This window comes from Schistocerca piceifrons, chromosome 2 (genome assembly GCF_021461385.2).
Source record: "Schistocerca piceifrons isolate TAMUIC-IGC-003096 chromosome 2, iqSchPice1.1, whole genome shotgun sequence".
Taxonomy (NCBI): domain Eukaryota; kingdom Metazoa; phylum Arthropoda; class Insecta; order Orthoptera; family Acrididae; genus Schistocerca; species Schistocerca piceifrons.
The window spans coordinates 593492932-593511143 of record NC_060139.1 but is presented as its reverse complement, the minus strand read 5'-3'; the positions used below and the strand labels follow the sequence as shown (position 1 = coordinate 593511143).

General features: G+C 43.9%; 1 protein-coding gene across 1 annotated transcript in view; it reads right to left on the bottom strand.

The window, feature by feature from the left end:
• LOC124775621 (chymotrypsin-like) overlaps window positions 1-17563 on the bottom strand; it is a 32160-nt gene extending 14597 nt beyond the window's left edge. Inside the window, exons 1-3 of the mRNA XM_047250450.1 lie at window positions 17519-17563; window positions 14020-14077; window positions 4087-4228 (exon numbers count right to left, since the gene is read on the bottom strand). Of these exons, the coding sequence (XP_047106406.1) occupies window positions 4087-4228; window positions 14020-14077; window positions 17519-17563 (245 nt within the window). The remainder of the gene's footprint in view (window positions 1-4086; window positions 4229-14019; window positions 14078-17518) is intronic.
• Between the last annotated feature and the right edge of the window lie 649 nt (window positions 17564-18212).

Sequence of the window (18212 nt, the reverse complement as noted above, 5' to 3'; positions counted from 1 at the left end):
TCTTACGGGAGTTGATAAAAAAGCCTTCCACGAGTAATGATTGTGTTGCGGTGGGACACTACGAATGTAGTGTGTGGACATACAAGGTGAGAATGTGGGTCTCGCGGGAGGCGTGTGCGAGATAGTGCCTGTAATCCCTGTAGTCTGTGCCCTCGGTGGCTCAGATGGATAGAGCGTCCGCCATGTAAGCAGGAGATCCCGGGTTCGAGTCCTGGTCGGGATACACAATTGCAACATGTCCCGGATGGTGTATAACAACGCCTGTTTACAGCTGAAGGTATTAATATAATTCTAATAAATCCTTTTTTCGATAATGCTAGTAAACTGTTTTCTACTGATCTGATCATCAACCAGCAAAGTACAAAATGCACAATCGATTTGCGGCGTCGTACACTATAAACAGTTTCCAGGTAGCGTGTAGTAGCCCTTTTCACGGCTTTAAGGATGGGCTGGACTCCGCCACACACTGCCGTCTGTCATAAATTGATGTGCATTATGGGGCCCACGTACTATTTCTTATAATCAAGACAGTTGACGGAAAAAAATGGCTCTGAGCACTATGGGACTCAACTGCTGAGGTCATAAGTCCCCTAGAACTTAGAACTACTTAAACCTAACTAACCTAAGGACAACACACACATCCATGCCCGAGGCAGGATTCGAACCTGCGACCGTAGCGATCGCGCGGTTCTAGATTGTAGCGCTAGAACCGCTCGGTCACCAGCGGCCGGCTGTTGACGGAAACGATCGTCACCTACAGTGCCAGTATTTAGTCATTTCCCTGATGGCTCCGAGACAGAAAGCTACGCTGCTAGCCACTAAAATTAGAACACAATGAAAGTGGCATGCAAAGACAGTTGGTAGATAAGCAGTAAAAATCTGATCAGGTTGACGAGAGTGTGGGCATCTCTGTAGGGAATAATAAATGGGGGTTGGTCAATAAGTAACAAAATCAGATACATTCAAGGCACAGAGTGAGGTAGCGCTATGTTTAGCACACTGGACTCCCATTCGGGAGGACTATGGGTCAAAGCCACGTCCGACCATCTAGATTTAGGCTTTCCGTGATTTCCCTAAACCGCTTAAGGCAAATGCCGGTATGGTTCCTTTGAAAAGGCACGGCCGATTTCCTTCTCCGTGCCTCCCTACTCCGAGCCTGTGCTCCGCCTCTAATATCCTCGTTGTCAATGGGACACTAAAAACTAACCTCCTCCTCCTACATTCAAGGCACGGTATCCATATGGCGTTCACAGGCCGGTCTGTAATGGCATTAGCCAATATTGGCAGCCCATGAAATGACGTTAACATGTACCAGGTGTAGAAGTATGAAACTGCAATTTGATTGCAATAATTATACGTGTTGTTTGAAACTGATAAACGATATTTTATTCAAAATAATTTCCATTGATATTTATACATTTCTCTCTCCCCTCCGAGAGGCTATGAACACCATGAAAAAAAAAACACGTTCTCTTGAAGCGAACAAGTCAGGGAGCCATTTTCGTACATTCTCATACGAATTGAAGCGTTGTTCAGCTAAAGCGTGTCCAAGTGATGCAAACAGATGATAATCCAACGGAGCCAAGCCTGGAGAATAAGCCGCATACCCTAGTATTTCCCAACCGAACGCCTCAATCGTTTCCCTGACCCGTTTTGCTATGTATCATGGGGCGTTATCATGGAGAAACATGACTTTGTGTTGCCTTTTTCCATATACCGGTCTTTTTCACGTAATGCCCGATTTAAATCGATCATTTGCTGTTGCTAGCGATCAGTGTTAAGGGTTTCGCCAGGTTTTAGCAGATCATAATAGATGACACCCTTTTGAACCCACCAAACACAGAGTATTGCCTTCTTTCCGAAGCGATTTGGTGTTGCAGTGGATGTCGACGGTTTGCCTGTATTCACCCATGATTTACGACGCTTAGGATTCTCAAAATATATTCATTTTTCATCACCTGCCACTATTCGATGAAGAAACGACTTCCTTTTTTATCTGGCGAGCAGCATTTCACAAGTGGTCTGCACCTTTCAACCGAAGAGAAACAGCTTTTTGCGTCACATTCAATTGTTCCCCGAGTTCCTGTTGAGTTTGAGTATCATCTTCATCCAATAAGGCCTGCAATTCGTTGACTTCAAACTTTTTCGGTGGTTTCCCGCGCTCGTCATTTCTCACTTCAAAATCACCACTTTTGAATTTTTTTAACCACTCGAAACACTGTTTTCCCAAGCACATGTTCTCCGAAAGCTTCGACAAGCATTCGATGCGATTCAGCAACAGTTTTCTTCAAATGGTAACAGAAAACCAATGCTGTCCGCAAATCGTAGTTCATAGGCACAAAAGTCGACATGTTTACGGGATTGAAACAGATACCTGTGTATGGAACTTGGGACACTGTGTATTTATATTTGTCGTCAGCGGTTAAAGGAAGCAGATGGCGCTGCAGAAGCGGTTTCACGGGTCCTACACTGACGGCTTGCACCATATATATAGGGAAATACCGGTTTCATACTCCTACAGCCGGTATGTCGGAACAAAGCCAGAAAATACTTCTAGAAACGGAATCAGGCCATCGTTAACTGGAAACTAGTGCCAGAGAGAGCTTTTGGCTTAGAGCCGACGCTCTCTGATGGAGGCCAGCAGTCAACGCGTGATTCCTCTTCCACGCTCTCTACTGGCTACTGTTGCCAGCAGATCATGTTCCACAGCAATAACCAACCTTTGCTGAAGTGACGGTCCTACTCGATACGTAGGCCACAAATGTGAGACAGCGTTATCCGCGCCCAGTGGAGTTTGAAAGGGGGGTCGTTGTCGGCCTCCGTTTGGTTGGCTGACAAATCGATAGGATCCAGATCTGTGGAGCATTGGGGCGTAACCAGTCGCCCGATGTTGGACTGCATGGGAACACGAGGACCAGTACACTCTTTGCCATGGTCCGGTCGATCACGTCTGATCACTACAAGTGAAGGTCGCCATATTTTGCACAAAAAACACTGTAATACCTTCACATCTGCGATTGACATCCAAGAACATGCTGTGTCATCCTGCAGCATTGATCGGAGAATAGTAGCAGCCGTACTAGGGAATTACTGCCCTTGCTTAAGCTGCCGTTAACACCACAACACAAACGGCTGTGTCTGGAGTGGTGCCTTGACTGGGATGCACGGACTGCTGATAAATGACGTCGCATTGTGTTCAGTGGTGAACTGGGGTTCTACGTTATCCCAGATGACCATCTTTAGCGATTATGGCGGCGATCTGGGGAGAGGTCCCATTCTTCGAGTGTGCTGGAGAGGCTCAGCGGTGCTGCCTGTGGTAGAGTGTCTGCAGTAAAGAGTCTGGGGTATGACTTGAGGTCGTGGTTGATAGTGCTTGAGGGAACGCAGACGACACTGTAACATTCCACGGACATCCTGTGGTCATGTGCACCCCACACGCGACAATAGCGCTGCTCCATTTTTCAAAAGAATAATGCTCGTCTACACATGACAAGAGTATCTGTAAACTAGCGCCGTGATGGTGAAGTACTCCCAAGGCCAGGAAGATGCTCGGTCCCGTTCCCGATAGGATGTGTGTGGGAGCAGCTCCAACGTCAATTCGGTCCCAGTGCCAGTGTGCAGGCATGGAGGACCAGTTACAACGATTACAGTTACAGCATGTCTCGAGAGAGGACACAACTGTCTTATGGCAGCCTTCCCAACCGAATCAGTGCAAGCATCCAGACAAGAGGGGGTGCAACATCATGCTGATGAGTGGGTTCATGCTCCCAAGTTCTCCCAAGTTTGACTCGATTTTGTAATCGCTGAAATAACATCGCATACCCTCTCAACCTCCTATCCTTAGCGTGCTTCACTTTTTTGTCAGGCAGTGAAAGTTACTGTAGTTACGCAGAGATGAAAAGAGCTGCTGAAGAAAAACTGTCGTGCAAGTCTACATAAAAGTAGTCTTCGGTCTGATGACTATTGTAGCAAGTGCAATAACAGCAACAATGCTAAGAAGTGTTTCCCAGTTGACCGGCATGTACTGGCCCCAGTTGCGGAAGCTGAACGACGGCCGCGCGTGCGGGCTGCGGTGCAGAGTCTCACCCGTAGCAGCAGACGGCGGCGGTGAGCACCCATCTGCTGGAGAGCAGGGCGCCGCTGCACGTGGTGGTTCCGTCGGCCACGATGCCCACCGTGTGCGGGAACTGGCCGCGGTACGGAGCAGCGCCGATCACCGGCCGCACGCCTGCAACGTGGTCACAACTTGTAAACATTTTCTTCCAGTGTATGTCAAACAAAGAAAGTGAGTTCGACATTGCTGCATCTGTGTTGTTCCGAATTGCGATGCAATGTTTCTTCGGACACGCATGCATGTCCAAAGGAACAGGCATATCGGCGACAACAGCCGCTGTGAAATACGTGAAATATATTCGCAGTTGCGAATAAGAACAGCCATCACCTGCATAATGGCGACGACACTGAAAATTTGTGCCGGAGCGGGTCTCGAACCCAGTTGTTCGTACAACTGCGAATACATTTCATGTACTTCACAGCGGTTGTAGTCGCCGATATGCCTGTTCCTTTGGACATGCATGCAAGTCCGAAGGAACATTGCATCGTTCTTCTTAATAGAACATGCACTACAATATTGAATTTATCCGCCGATACCAGGCAGTGACTTTCAATTCAAAGCACTTTCTATGGCAAAGATAGCATATATATTTCTCTATTTTCGACAACTGGTTTCAACATACTTTGCTGTCATTTTCAGGTTTGTAATATAGTGTACATCGGTGGAATGTATCTTATATCATGAGGTGAGTCGTAACATTTGAAAAAAAGTCTTTTGTTTGACATTACAAAAAAAAACAGGAAAGGAAGCTGTACATTTACAAAATTTCAGAATCTTTGTGACAAAAAGTATTCATTGTGAGTTGGAACCTCACGAGAAATTGTCACGTTAGTGGATAATATCATGAGTTACGACGTAATATTTGACAAAGATTTTTGTTGTACTAGAAGAAACAGAAAGGGAACTGGACATGTACATACCTTCAAAATCTTTGACACAAAACGTGTTCATTGTGAGTTGGAACTTCACGCTAAGTTTCATGTCAGTGGATAAAATGTAGTAACTTATACAAAGGTTTGTCAGTAATAAAACATTTACAGTGTACATGGCCCTGTCTTTATATGTAGCGCTCACAAATGATTCTTACATCATAAAAATCACAGTATATAGTAAAATACACTGTAGCACATCTGCTTACGTTAGCTTGACACGTTCGATTACTGCGCATTTTATTGCATGTCGTGATGTTTATGACGTAATAATCATCTTTGAATGGTACGGACACGGGCATGGCCATGTACACAAGCGCTTTCTGATTGGAAATGTTTTATTTCTGAGAAACCTTTGTATAAGTTACTACATTTTATCCACTAACATGAAACTTAGCGTGAAGTTCCAACTTACAATGGACACGTTTGATGACAAAGATTTTGAAGGTATTTACATGTCCAGTTCCTTTTTCTGTTTCTTGTAATACAACAAAAATCTTTGTCAAATATTACATCGTAACTCATGACATGAGACACTTTCCATCGATGTGCACTATGTTACATACCTGGAAATGACAGCAAAGTCTGTCGAAACGGGTCGTTGAAAATATAGAATTTTTTTTGCGATCTTCGCTTTACAAAGCTTTCTTCGAAGTTAAACAGGTCGCTCCTTACCATTTCTCAACATGAGAAAATTCACTTCTTCAATTAAAATGTCCTCCCCTGTACGAGAATTACATAGCGTGTGTACGAATACAGGTAGTGATACGACGACATGTGGACGGTTTGGTCTCGCCGTGAATCGTGCACGGATAGCCAAATCGGCAAAGGCTACCGCTGGTGTTATCCGGGTTCGAGTCCTGGTCTGCCACTGGTTTTCATTGCCACCATTCCCTTGTACAGCTGATGGTTGTTCCAATTTGCAACTGCGAATACATTTCATGTGAAGAAAGTGAGATTGGCGATTGCTGTAGTGCCGGCATCGTTGACTCACGCAGCAGTAGCTCAGGTCTACATGTACATCGACACTTCACAATTCACCTTTCATTGTTTGGTAGAGGGTGCATAGAACTACATCCAGACAATTTCTCGACCAATTCACTCTAGAATATCACGATGGACAAATGAACACCTAAAAGTTTCCGTCCAACTTCTGATTTCTCTTCTTTTTTCACTATGGTCTTTTCTCCCTATGTAGGTGGAAGTCAAAAAAATATTTTGGCGTTCAGAGGAGAAAGTCTGTGATCGAAATTTTGTGAAAATATCTCGCTGCAACGAGAAACGGCTTTGTTTTAATGATTGGCATCCCAACTCGCTTATCGTATTCGTGACATGCTCTCCACAGCTTCGTAACAATACAAAACGAGCTGCCCTTTTTGAAATTCCCGATGTCCTACGTCAGTCCTATCTCGTGAGGATCGCGTAACGAAACTCTAGAAGAGAACGGAGCATCGTGGTATAGGCAGTCTCATCAACAGATCTTCTAAGTTTTCTGCCAGTACATCGTAGTCATTTGTTCGCATTCCCTGCAACATTTTCTATGAGATGCTTCCAACTTACGTTATTCGTAAGACATTTAACTAAATGGACAGCCGTTGAATTTACGTTATTTATCGTACATCTGAAACTGAAAGGAATTTTTTATATTCAGTTGGAGGGCGTCGCACTTTTTATTATTCGGTGTCAGTTGCCATTCATCTACAGTTTCACTAGATGTCTTCCCCTCAGTTACTAATAACTGTGACCTTTCTCATAGGATATCGCGAATCCAGACGCACAGTTGTGCTGATACCCCACAGGCACACAGTTTGATGAGAAACTGCGTCAAGTCTTCTGACCATCTAGAAATGTGGAATCACCTTGAGATCCTCTGCTCATAGCACTCATTACTTCGTGCCAATGAACCGTTGCGTTTCACAAAAATGGTATTTTCTGAATCCATGCTGATCATGTATAAATCGTTTTCTTCGAGGCACACTATGTGATCAAAAGTATCCAGAGACCGCCAAGAACATACGTTTTTCGCATTACGTGCATTGTGCTGCCACCTACTGCCAGGTACTCCATATCAGCGACCTCAGTAGTCATTAGAGGTCGTGAGAGAGCAGAATGGAGCGCTCTGCGGAACTCACGGACTTCAAACGTGGTCAGGTGATTGGGTATCACTTGTGTCATACGTCTGTGGGCGAGATTTCCACACTGCTAAACATCCCTAGGTCCACTGTTTCCGATGTGATAGTGAAGTGGAGACGTGAAGGGACATGTACAGAACAAAAGCATACAGGCCTACCTCGTCTGCTGACTGACCGCCGACAGTTGAAGAGGGTCGTAATGAGTAATAGGCAAACATCTATCCAGATCATCACTGAGGATTTCCAGACTGCACCAGGATCCACTGCAAGTACTATGACAGTTAGGCGGGAGGCGAGAAAACTTCGACTTCATGGTCGAGCGGCTGCTCATAAGCCACACAACACGCAGGTAAATGCCAAACGACGCCTCGCTTGGTGTAAGGAACGTATACATTGGACTATTGAACAGTGGAAAAATGTTGTGTGGAGTGACGAATCACGGTACACAATGTCGATCACATGGCACGGTGTGGGTATGGCGAATGCCCGGTGACCGTCATCTGCCAACGTGTGTAGTGACAAAAGTAAAATTCGGAGGCGGTTGTGTTATGGCGTGGTCGTGTTTTTCATGGAGGAGACTTGCACCCTTTGTTTTTTACGTGGCACTGTCACAGCACAGGCCTACATTGATGTTGTAAGCACCTTCTTGCTTCCCACTGGTGACTCACGTTATTGTACGCCGCGTAACGGCTTAACAAAAACAAAAATTAATTGAAATGAAATCTCTGTCTACCTTTAAACTGCCTTCTGCCTTAATGAAAAGACTGTTTTTGCTCCGGAAGTAGTCCTTCCTTCTTAGTATATGCTCAATACATTTTCGATTCCGTCTTTTCGTTGCATCCAGTAACTGCCTTTGCTCTCCCATTCTTCTCAGTACCTTTTCATCCATCTTATCCTTTCCAACCTCAGCCATGTCCACACCTCAAAAGCCTCCAGCCTTGCTCTATCTTTCTATCTCAGTGCCCACGTTTCAGCACCATACAGGAGGACATTCCATACAAAGAATTTTGTTAGTCTGTTTCTCAAATCTTTGTCCATCATGCAGCAGAAAATTTTTCCTTTTCTTATAGAATTCCTCTTTCGCCTTCGACATTGTGTTTTAATTTCTGTGCTACTCTTTCAGTGGGTTTCTATCCTGCTTCCGAGATGTTTAAAGTTGTGCACATATCCTAATACTTCTCCATTTTATATTACCTTTACCCTTTTATTTCCTCCTTGCACCATTATTTCGTTTTGTTTGTACTGATTTTCATTCCTTAAATCTTTCCTTTAGCCACGTCCACTATATCTGTTGTTAGAAGTGCCATGTCATCTGCAAACCTCAAGCCATATTCTTCTTGGCTGCCATCATTTACCGTGAAGATTTTCAAAAGTTGCTGCTGCAGCCATGTTTAAATTTTGAAATTTATTCTCTTCTGACAACGCGCTACTTTTGTTGCGCAATCGTTTCAGAGTGCGATGACACCTGTCACGTTTTGAAAACACCTCGTATTGGTTTCTCAGGCGTCGAGAAATAAGTCATATTCTTGCACGAAATTAGGGTTGAGCGCAGAAGAGGGAATTATAGTATCTTTAGGTTGCAAGTTAGTTGGACTATTCCTTTACTTGGAAAGCACCAGTAATCTAGGGGTAGCTTCTTTCATTGGTAATCAAAACTTTCTCGGTCCTGGGTTAGAATCCTGCCATTACTTAAATTTTGATTAATAATCAGCATTGGCGACAGAAGACTTCCGGTATAAGAAGTCACCCTCGTTCTGCCAACGGCCTTGTCAGAGAGGGCGGAGGAGTGGACTGAAGTTCAGGGCACTCTCTTGTCCTAGGGGTGGGAAACTCCTCCTAAAGATGGAAGAATCAGCAGTGAGCAACGGCGTGAGGATGCAGAAGGCAATAGAAACCACTGCATTAAAGACACGTAACGTGTATCCACAGGATATGTGGCCTGTAACTGAAAAGTGTCATGACGATCTCTCCATTGGCAAAAGATTCCGGAATAGTCACCCATTCCGATCTTCTGGAGGGGACTGCCAATCGGGAGGTGACTATGACAAAAAGATTGAATAATCGACGAAAGGATAACGTTCTACGAGTCGGGGCGTGGAATGTCAGAAGCTTGAACGTGATAGGGAAACTAGAAAATCTGAAAAGGGAAATGCAAAGGCTCGATCTAGATATAGTAAGGGGCAGTGAAGTGAAATAGAGAGAAGACGAGGATTTCTGGTCAGGTGGGTGCAGGGTAATATCGACATCAGCAGAAAACGATATGACGGGAGTAGGATTCGTTATGAATAGGAAAGTAGGGCAGACAGTATGTTACTGTGAGCAGTTCGGTGATAGGGTTGTTCTTATGAGAATCGATGGCACACCAACACCGACAACGATAGTTCCAGTATATATGCCGACGTCGCAAGCTGAAGATGAAGAGACAGAGAAAGTATATGAGGATATTGAAAGGGTAATACAGTACATAAATGGTGATGAAAATCTAATAGTCATGGGAGGCTGGATGCGGTTGTTGGGGAAAGAGTAGAAGAAAAGGTTACAGGAGAATACGGGCTTGAGACAACGATTGAGAGAGGAGAAAGACTAATTGAGTTCTGTAACAAGTTTCAGCTAGTAATAGCGAATACTCTGTTCAAGAATCACAAGAGGAGGAGGGATATTTGCAAAAGGCCGGGTGATACAGGAAGATTTCAGTTAGATTTCATCATGGTCAGACAGAGATATCGAAATCAGATACTGGATTATAAGGCATACCCAGTAGCAGATATAGACTCAGATCACAATATAGTAGTTATGAAGAGTAGGCTGAAATTTAAGCTATTAGTCAGGAAGAATCAGTACGCAAAGAAGTGTGATACAGAAATACTAAGGAATAACGAGATGCTCTTGAAGTTCTGTAAGGCTATAGATACAGCAATAAGCAATAGCTCAGTAGGCAGTACAGCTGAAGAGGAATGGACATCTCTAAAAGGGACATCACAGAAGTTGGGAAGGAAAACATAGATTCAAAGAAGGATACTGCGAATAAACCATGGGTAAGAGAAGAAATACTTCAGGTTATCTATGAAAGATAGATGTACAAAAATGTTTCGGGAATCTCAGGAATACAGAAATACAAGTGGCTGAATAATGAAATAAATAGGAAGTGCAGAGAAGCTAACACGAAATGGCTGCATGAAGAATATGAAGAAATCAAAAAAGAAATGATTGTTGGAAGGACGGACTCAGCATACAGGAAAGTCCAAACATCCTTCGGTGACATTAAAAGCAATGGAGGTAACATTAAGAGTGCAACGGGAATTCCACTGCTAAATGCAGAGGAGAGAGCAGATAGATGGAAAGAATACATTTAAAGCCTCTATGAGGGGGAAGATTTGTATGAAGTGACAGAGGAAACAGAAATCGATTTAGAAGAGATTTGTTATTTTTGTTTTATTTACACGTTAAGTTCCGTAGGACAAAATTGAGGAGCAAATCTCCAAGGTCATGGAAAGCGTCAGTACATGAAATTACAGCATAAAAGTAATAATAGATAAAAATAATTGTTTATGAACCCGAAAAACGTCCGTCCATAAGTTTAAGTAAACACAATCAGCAATACAACAAGAATCAGCTTAATCTCTCAAGGGTCTCCTCGACAGAATAGGATTGACCCATGAGGAAACTCTTCAGTTTCGATTTGAAAGCGCGTGGATTACTTCTAAGATTTTTGAATTCGAGTGGCAGCTTATTGAAAATGGATGCAGCAATATACTGCACACCTTTCTGCACCAGGGTTGAAGAAGTCCGATCCAAATACAGGTTTGATTTCTGCCGAGTATTAACTGAGTGAAAGCTGCTTATTCTTGGAAATAAGATAATATTGTTAACAAGAAATGACAGTACGGAATATATATATTTAGAGGCCAACGTCAAATACTCAGACTCGTGAACAGGGGTCGACAAGAGGTTCGTGAACTTACACCACTTATTACCCGAATCCTTTTAGAATGGGAATAGTTACCCCAAAATATAATACCATACGACATAAGGGAATGAAAATAAGTAAAGAAGACTAATTTTCGTGTCGAGCGATCACTCCCTTCAGATACCGTTCGAATAGTAAATATACGGGGGTCCAGCACTAGAATTTAAAAGAGCTGTGGAGGACTTAAGATCAAATAAGGCAGAAAGGGTAGATAAAATTCCCTAAGAATTTCTAAAATCACTGGAGGAAGTGGTAACAAAACGACTGTTCATGTTGGTGTGTAGAACGTATGAATCTGACGACATACCATCTGACTTTCGTAAAAATATCATCCACACAATTCCGAAGACTGCAAGGGCTTACAAGTGCGATAATTATCGCATAATCAGCTTAACATCTCATGCATCCAAGTTGCTGACAAGAATAATATACAGAAGAATGGAAAAGAAAATTGAGGGTGTGCTAGATGACGACCAGTTTGGCTTTAGGGAATGCAAAGGCACGAGAGAGGCAATTCTGACGATGAGGTTGATAATGGAAGTAAGAAAAATCGACACGTTCATAGGATTTGTCGACCTGGAAAAAGCCTTTTACAATGTAAAATGGTGCAAGCTGTTCGAAATTCTGAGAAAAATACGGGTAATATATACTACATACAAGAGAAAAATAACGGTGGACGACCAAGAAGGAAGTACTCTGTTTAAAAAGGGTGTAAGACAGGGATGTAGTCTTTCCCCCTACTGTTCAATCTATGCACCAAAGAAGCAATGACAGAAATTAAAGAAATGTCCAGGAGTGGAATTAAAATTCAAGGAGAACAAGGAGAAAGTATATCAGTAGGAAGGATATCTGTAGGAATCAACATGGATTCCGGAAACAGCGATCGTGAGAGACCCAACTCGCTTTATTTGTTCATGAGACCCAGAAAATATTAGATACAGGCTCCCAGGTAGATGCCATTTTCCTTGACTTCCGGAAGGCGTTCGATACAGTTCCGCACTGTCGCCTGATAAACAAAGTAAGAGCCTACGGAATATCAGACCAGCTGTGTGGCTGGATTGAAGAGTTTTTAGCAAACAGAACACAGCATGTTGTTCTCAATGGAGAGACGTCTACAGACGTTAAAGTAACCTCTCGCGCCACAGGGGAGTGTTATGGGACTATTGCTTTTCACAATACATATAAATGACCTAGTAGATAGTGTCGGAGGTTCCATGCGGCTTTTCCCGGATGATGCTGCAGTATACAGAGAAGTTGCAGCATTAGAAAATTGCAGCGAAATGCAGGAAGATCTGCAGCGAATAGGCACTTGGTGCAGGGAGCGGCAACTGACCCTTAACATAGACAAATGTAATGTATTGCGAATACATAGAAAGAAGGATCCTTTATTGTATGATTGTATGATAGCGAAACAAACACTGGTAGCAGTTACTTCTGTAAAATATCTGGGAGTGTGCGTACGGAACGATGTGAAGTGGAATGATCATATAAAATTAATTGTTGGTAAGGCGGGTGCCAGGCTGAGATTCATTGGGAGAGTCCTAAGGAAATGTAGTCCATCAACAAAGGAGGTGGCTTACAAAACACTCGTGCGACCTATACCTGAGTACTGCTCATCAGTGTGGGATCCGTACCAGGTCGGGTTGACAGAGGAGATAGAGAAGATCCAAAGAAGAGCGGCGCGTTTCGTCACAGGGTTATTTGGTAAGCGTGATAGCGTTACGGAGATATTTAGCAAACTCAAGTGGCAGACTCTGCAAGAGAGGCGCTCTGCATCGCGGTGTAGCTTGCTGTCCAGGTTTCGAGAGGGTGCGTTTCTGGATGAGGTATCGAATATATTGCTTCCCCCTACTTACACCTCCCGAGGAGATCACGAATGTAAAATTAGAGAGATTCGAGCGCGCACGGAGGTTTCCCGGCAGTCGTTCTTCCCGCGAACAATACGCGACTGGAACAGGAAAGGGAGGTAATGACAGTGGCACGTAAACTGCCCTCCGTCACACACCGTTGGGTGGCTTGCGGAGTATAAATGTAGATGTAGTAGATGTAGATACGATTCGCTGATGACATTGCTATCCTGAGTGAAAGTGGACAAAAATTACATGATCTGCTGAACGGAATGAACAATCTAATGAGGACAGGATATGGACTGAGAGTAAACAGAAGAAAGAAGAAAGTAATGAGAAGGAGCAGAAATGAAAAAAGCGAGGAACTTAACACCAGGATTGATGGTGAAGAAGCTGATGAAGTTAAGGAATTCTGTTACCTAGGCAGTAAAACAACTAATGACGGACGGAGCAAGGTGGACGTTAAAAGCAGACGAGCAATGGCAAAAAGGGCATTCCGGGCCAAGAGAAATTTACTAGTATCAAACATGGGCCTTAGTTTAAGGAAGAAATTTTGTGAGAATATACGTCTGGGGTACATCATTGTACGGTAGTGAAACATGGACTGTGGGAAGACCGGAACAGAAGAGAATCGAAGCATTTGAGATGTGGTGCTACAGACGAAAGTTGAAAATTTGGTGGACCGATATGGTAAGAAATGATGGGGTTCTGCGCGGTACTGGAGAGGAATGGAATATGTGGAAATCATTGGTAAGAAGGGACAGGATGATAGGACATTTGTTAAGACATGAGGGACATGAGGGCAAGAACTGTAGAGGAAGACAGAGATTGGAATACATCTAGCAAATAATTGAGGACGTAGGTTGCAAGAGCTACTCTGAAATGAAGAGGTTGGCACAGGAGAGGAATTCGTGGGACCCGCATCGAACTAATCAAAAGACTGATGGCCCAAAAAGAATCTGGTACTAGGTAGAAACAAAGGTAGTATAAAAATTGCTGTCTGTATCGGCAATCTAGCTGCCACGCTTACCCTCACGCACGTAGCTGCTGTTGGCTGCCACTCTTCCTTCGGGCATCTGCATCGCCACCTAATGGAAAAAACAGTCAACACTTATTCTTGAGTGTAATAATATATGCAGTTTCTTACAAAATTTAATTGGGGTTAACACAACACGAGAACACTACTCGGAAACCAGAGTTTAATGCTCTTGGTTATTCTGGTAATTAATTCGATGGACAGTTAACACTGAAAATATTACATTACTCCTACATATAAAAGTTTTCTGCGTCAGTCATTTATTCTGAAACTAGACGTTTCGATGGTTCACCTTCAAGTGGAGAATTATTTTCCATGTAACTAAACAATTTGCCACCTGAGAATGACGGTGTCAGCCATTGAAACCCATGGTGGCAAAACAAATAAGTGACTGAGGCAGAGAACTGTTTTACTTGTATTTATCAACAGTCGCAGCCCTCAAGAGACTGTCCTTTATAGATTAAGTATTCAGTCACATTACACCTATTTATCTCTAAGTTAATAGCAAAGTAGTTATTACTCGAACGTACGATTTGAACTCGACTGCCATGTACAAGGTTTGGTTATGTAGTAGGCGGTTTCCTCTTGCCTTCCTACGACCTTATGGGTCACCTAGATGGTTTTAAAGGGTCGACAATTTAATGTTAAATTCTAATCAAAGTGAAAAAATTATCTACAGTGAAAGCCATGTTAACTACCAGATGAAATTCTGTGTCGCTCAGGTATCGACCCACCCTTTGAATTTTATGCGCGCAAGCATGCTTCCAGAGTTAATCGCAACCAAAGCTAAGCATTTATAGTTCATTTACAGTGTGTTTCAATCCTTTGCGTGAAATAGGAACAGGTGATAGTGGGTCCATAACTGATTATATTGGGATAGGGAACCAGTGGACAGAGACGCATATCTATTGCTATCTGCATACAGAGTCTACACGGCATAACTACAGCGTAGCTCATGGTACCTGTTCAAACCGACTACCACTTGTCTCAGTGGTTGTATTGTAACGGAGCATGCAGTTCTCACAAAGATCCCTGGTGTCAGCGTACACCTCTACCCACCAAACAAATATAGTGTATACAGCTTACCCCACAGTACGTGTGCCATGTGACGACCTTATGCATCGCACCGGCTATCCGCAGCTCGTAGTCTACTGACAGCCGGCACGATGGCTCAGCGTGTTCGGTCAGAGGGTTAGCTACTTTTTGTAATAAAAAAAAACTCATCAAACGTATCAACGAATAAACTGAACTGGTGTCAAAGGACGTCCGACCTAAACAAATTCAACGAACAGTATAGAACAAAATGAAATAAAAGAAAGTGGCCAGCAATTCTGCCTACCTGGGTCCCAGGTTCGATTCCCGGCCGGGTTGGGGATTTTCTTCGCCACGGGACTGGGTGTTTGTGTTATCATCATTTCATCATCATCATCATCATCATCATTCATGAAAGTAGCGATATTGAACTGAGTAAAGATTGGGAATTTGTAGGGGCGCTGAGAAGCGCGCAGTTGAGCGTTGCACAAACCAGACATCATCATCGCACTGGTGCAGTAACCTGTGCCGCAAGCATACCAGTATCCCTGGTGTCAGTTGTTCATCGCATGAGACAACCTGCGATGTGTCCATGGAGGTGTATTACAGTGTACAGTGCGTGACGCATAGCCAAATATGGAACGTTCCTCGTCACAAGATTTGGCAGGATATAGCAGAACGAATGTACTGAGAACGCTTTCCCAACAGGCGTCTTCGTAAATGGCAGAGGTTTATCTCAGTGGATACCAGCTTACGAGGGATGGGGTCGTTCACGCTACAAAGAGAAAGCCAAGGTTCCCACCAAAGACATGTCCGAATACCAGACTTGCATCGCGTGTCCAACCACACAGAAATAAACACCCTTCAACTTGCCCTTGAAAGCACTCTTCGAATGACACGATGTGGAGAATACTGGTGGAACATGTATCATACCCCTACGATGAAGAACGTTTGCAAGCATTGGGCTCAACGGATTTTGAGTCCTGCGTTCACTTCTGGCAGTGGATTATCCACCACACTGTTCTGGTGCCGAACTTCGTACAGTTTGTATTGTTCTCGGATGTGGTCTCATTCACCGGTGATGGTATTTTCAACAGCTGCAAAAACCATGTCTGCAGTGAGGACAACCTTCACGCCACCCACATCGATGGCCGCCAGCAACGATTCTCTGACAACGCAGGGGTGAGCATTGTCCAAGAGCATCTGATTGTACCTTATTTGCTGCTTCCCCGTTTGACTCTTCCACGTTACCTAGTGTTAGCGTTAGATGTGCTGCCACAGTTCTTGTCAGCCGGCCATTGTGGCCAAACGGTTCTAGGCGCTTCAGTCCGGAACCGCGCGACCGCTACGGTCGCAGGTTCGAATCCTGCTTCGGGCACGGATGTGTGTGATATCCTTAGGTTAGTTAGGTTTAAGTAGTTCTAAGTTCTGCGGGATTGATGACCTCAGATGTTGAGCCCCATAGTGCTAAGAGCCATTTGAGCCATTTGAGCTCTTGTCCAGGAAAGGATACGGTTTCAACAGAACAGTGCACCAACTCACTTCGATGTTGTCAGCGAACACCTGAACAACATGTACCCTCATCGCTGGATTGGAAGGGGAGGTCTTGTCCCACGGCCAGAGCGGCCGCTTGATATCACACCATTGGATTTTTTTCCTCGGGCGCTAAGTCAAGACGTTGGGGTGACAAACCCCTGTAGAAGCGGATGAAGACCTGCTTGGCAGGGTCCATGCTGCCTGCCTCCTGGTACAACAAACACTAGGAATATTTGAGAGAGTGCGGTAGAATTTCATGCGCCATTGCCATGCATGCCCTGAGAGTGGCGTTTGTCACTTTCAACTATTACTGTGAGCTACGTTGTAATGCGGTATACGCTGTGTTTGTTCGTAACACAATAAATACGCGTTTTCAACCATTGGTTTCCTGTCTCAATATAATCGGTTGCGGACCCATTATCACCTGTCTGAATATGACCCAAAAGGTTTGAGACACACTGTATACATAATTGTAACATTGGTCAATATGAAGTCTGAAGCCGGCCGGTGTGGCCGAGCGGTTCTAGGCGCTTCAGTCTGGAACCGTGTGACAGCTACGGTCGCAGGTTCGAAACCTGCCTCGGGCATGGATGTGTGTGATGTCCTTTGGTTAGTTAGGTTTAACTAGTTCTAAGTTCTAGGAGACTGGTGACCTCAGATGTTAAGTCTTATAGTGCTCAGAGCCAGTTTTTGAAGTTTGAATTGGTTGCCATTTGAGCTTTGTTATAACGGAACGGTTTTATTTTCGACCTCTGTTAAAGTTATTTACCGAAAGGGCCCTGCTTGTCTAACAGCTTTAATGTAACATATCATTGTACTTAAATGTACCCATACTGAAAACATTTAAAAACGTTGTTATCTTCTACTACTACCGTGGTGGTCGCATAACCGTAACCGAGGCACTTGTGACAGAGACAGGACTCACCACAGACGCAGCTAGCGTCAGGAGCAGAGCCACCAGCCTCGCCATGGTCGATGGTTTGCCGCTACTGCGGCGCCGCCCTGCTGAAGCCGCTCCACATATAGCTCCAGTCACGTGTACTCGCTCGTGGCCTTTATCTCTGTCCGTGTAGCAGCTACTGCAGCTGAGGTAGGTAACAGCGGCTTAACATCAATGGCAGGTGCTATTTGGACTCTGGGTCTTTGTGTCATCAATGGATAATCCAGCAATAAATATCTGTGTCAAACTAGATTATTTTGCAACAGTGTCTCCAAAGAATCGATGTACTGCTGTCTTATCACTTCCACCTGCATAGACGACGATGCACGTCTAATCTGTATCTCCACCGCTAACTTTACCACTTCTTGGAATAATAAAAATATTATTTTCCAATTACTCTGTTAGTCATGTGGATCGCAGTATCACATCATTATGCCTTTTTCCTAGGTACAATCATTTTCAAATCTGTAATCTTGTGAGTTTCATGTGCAACGCGTTACACTAACTCGTTTTAATACAGAAATTACAAATATTGCATCTAACCGAAACCATAATGCTATGAGACGAAGTTACAATCTAGAGCTGCTGTAAAACCTAAGTGAGTGATAGTGGTTTGTCTCTATCACAACGTTGGCGTCCATTAAACTAGTTTAAATTACGTATTTCCTCTTTTATTTTG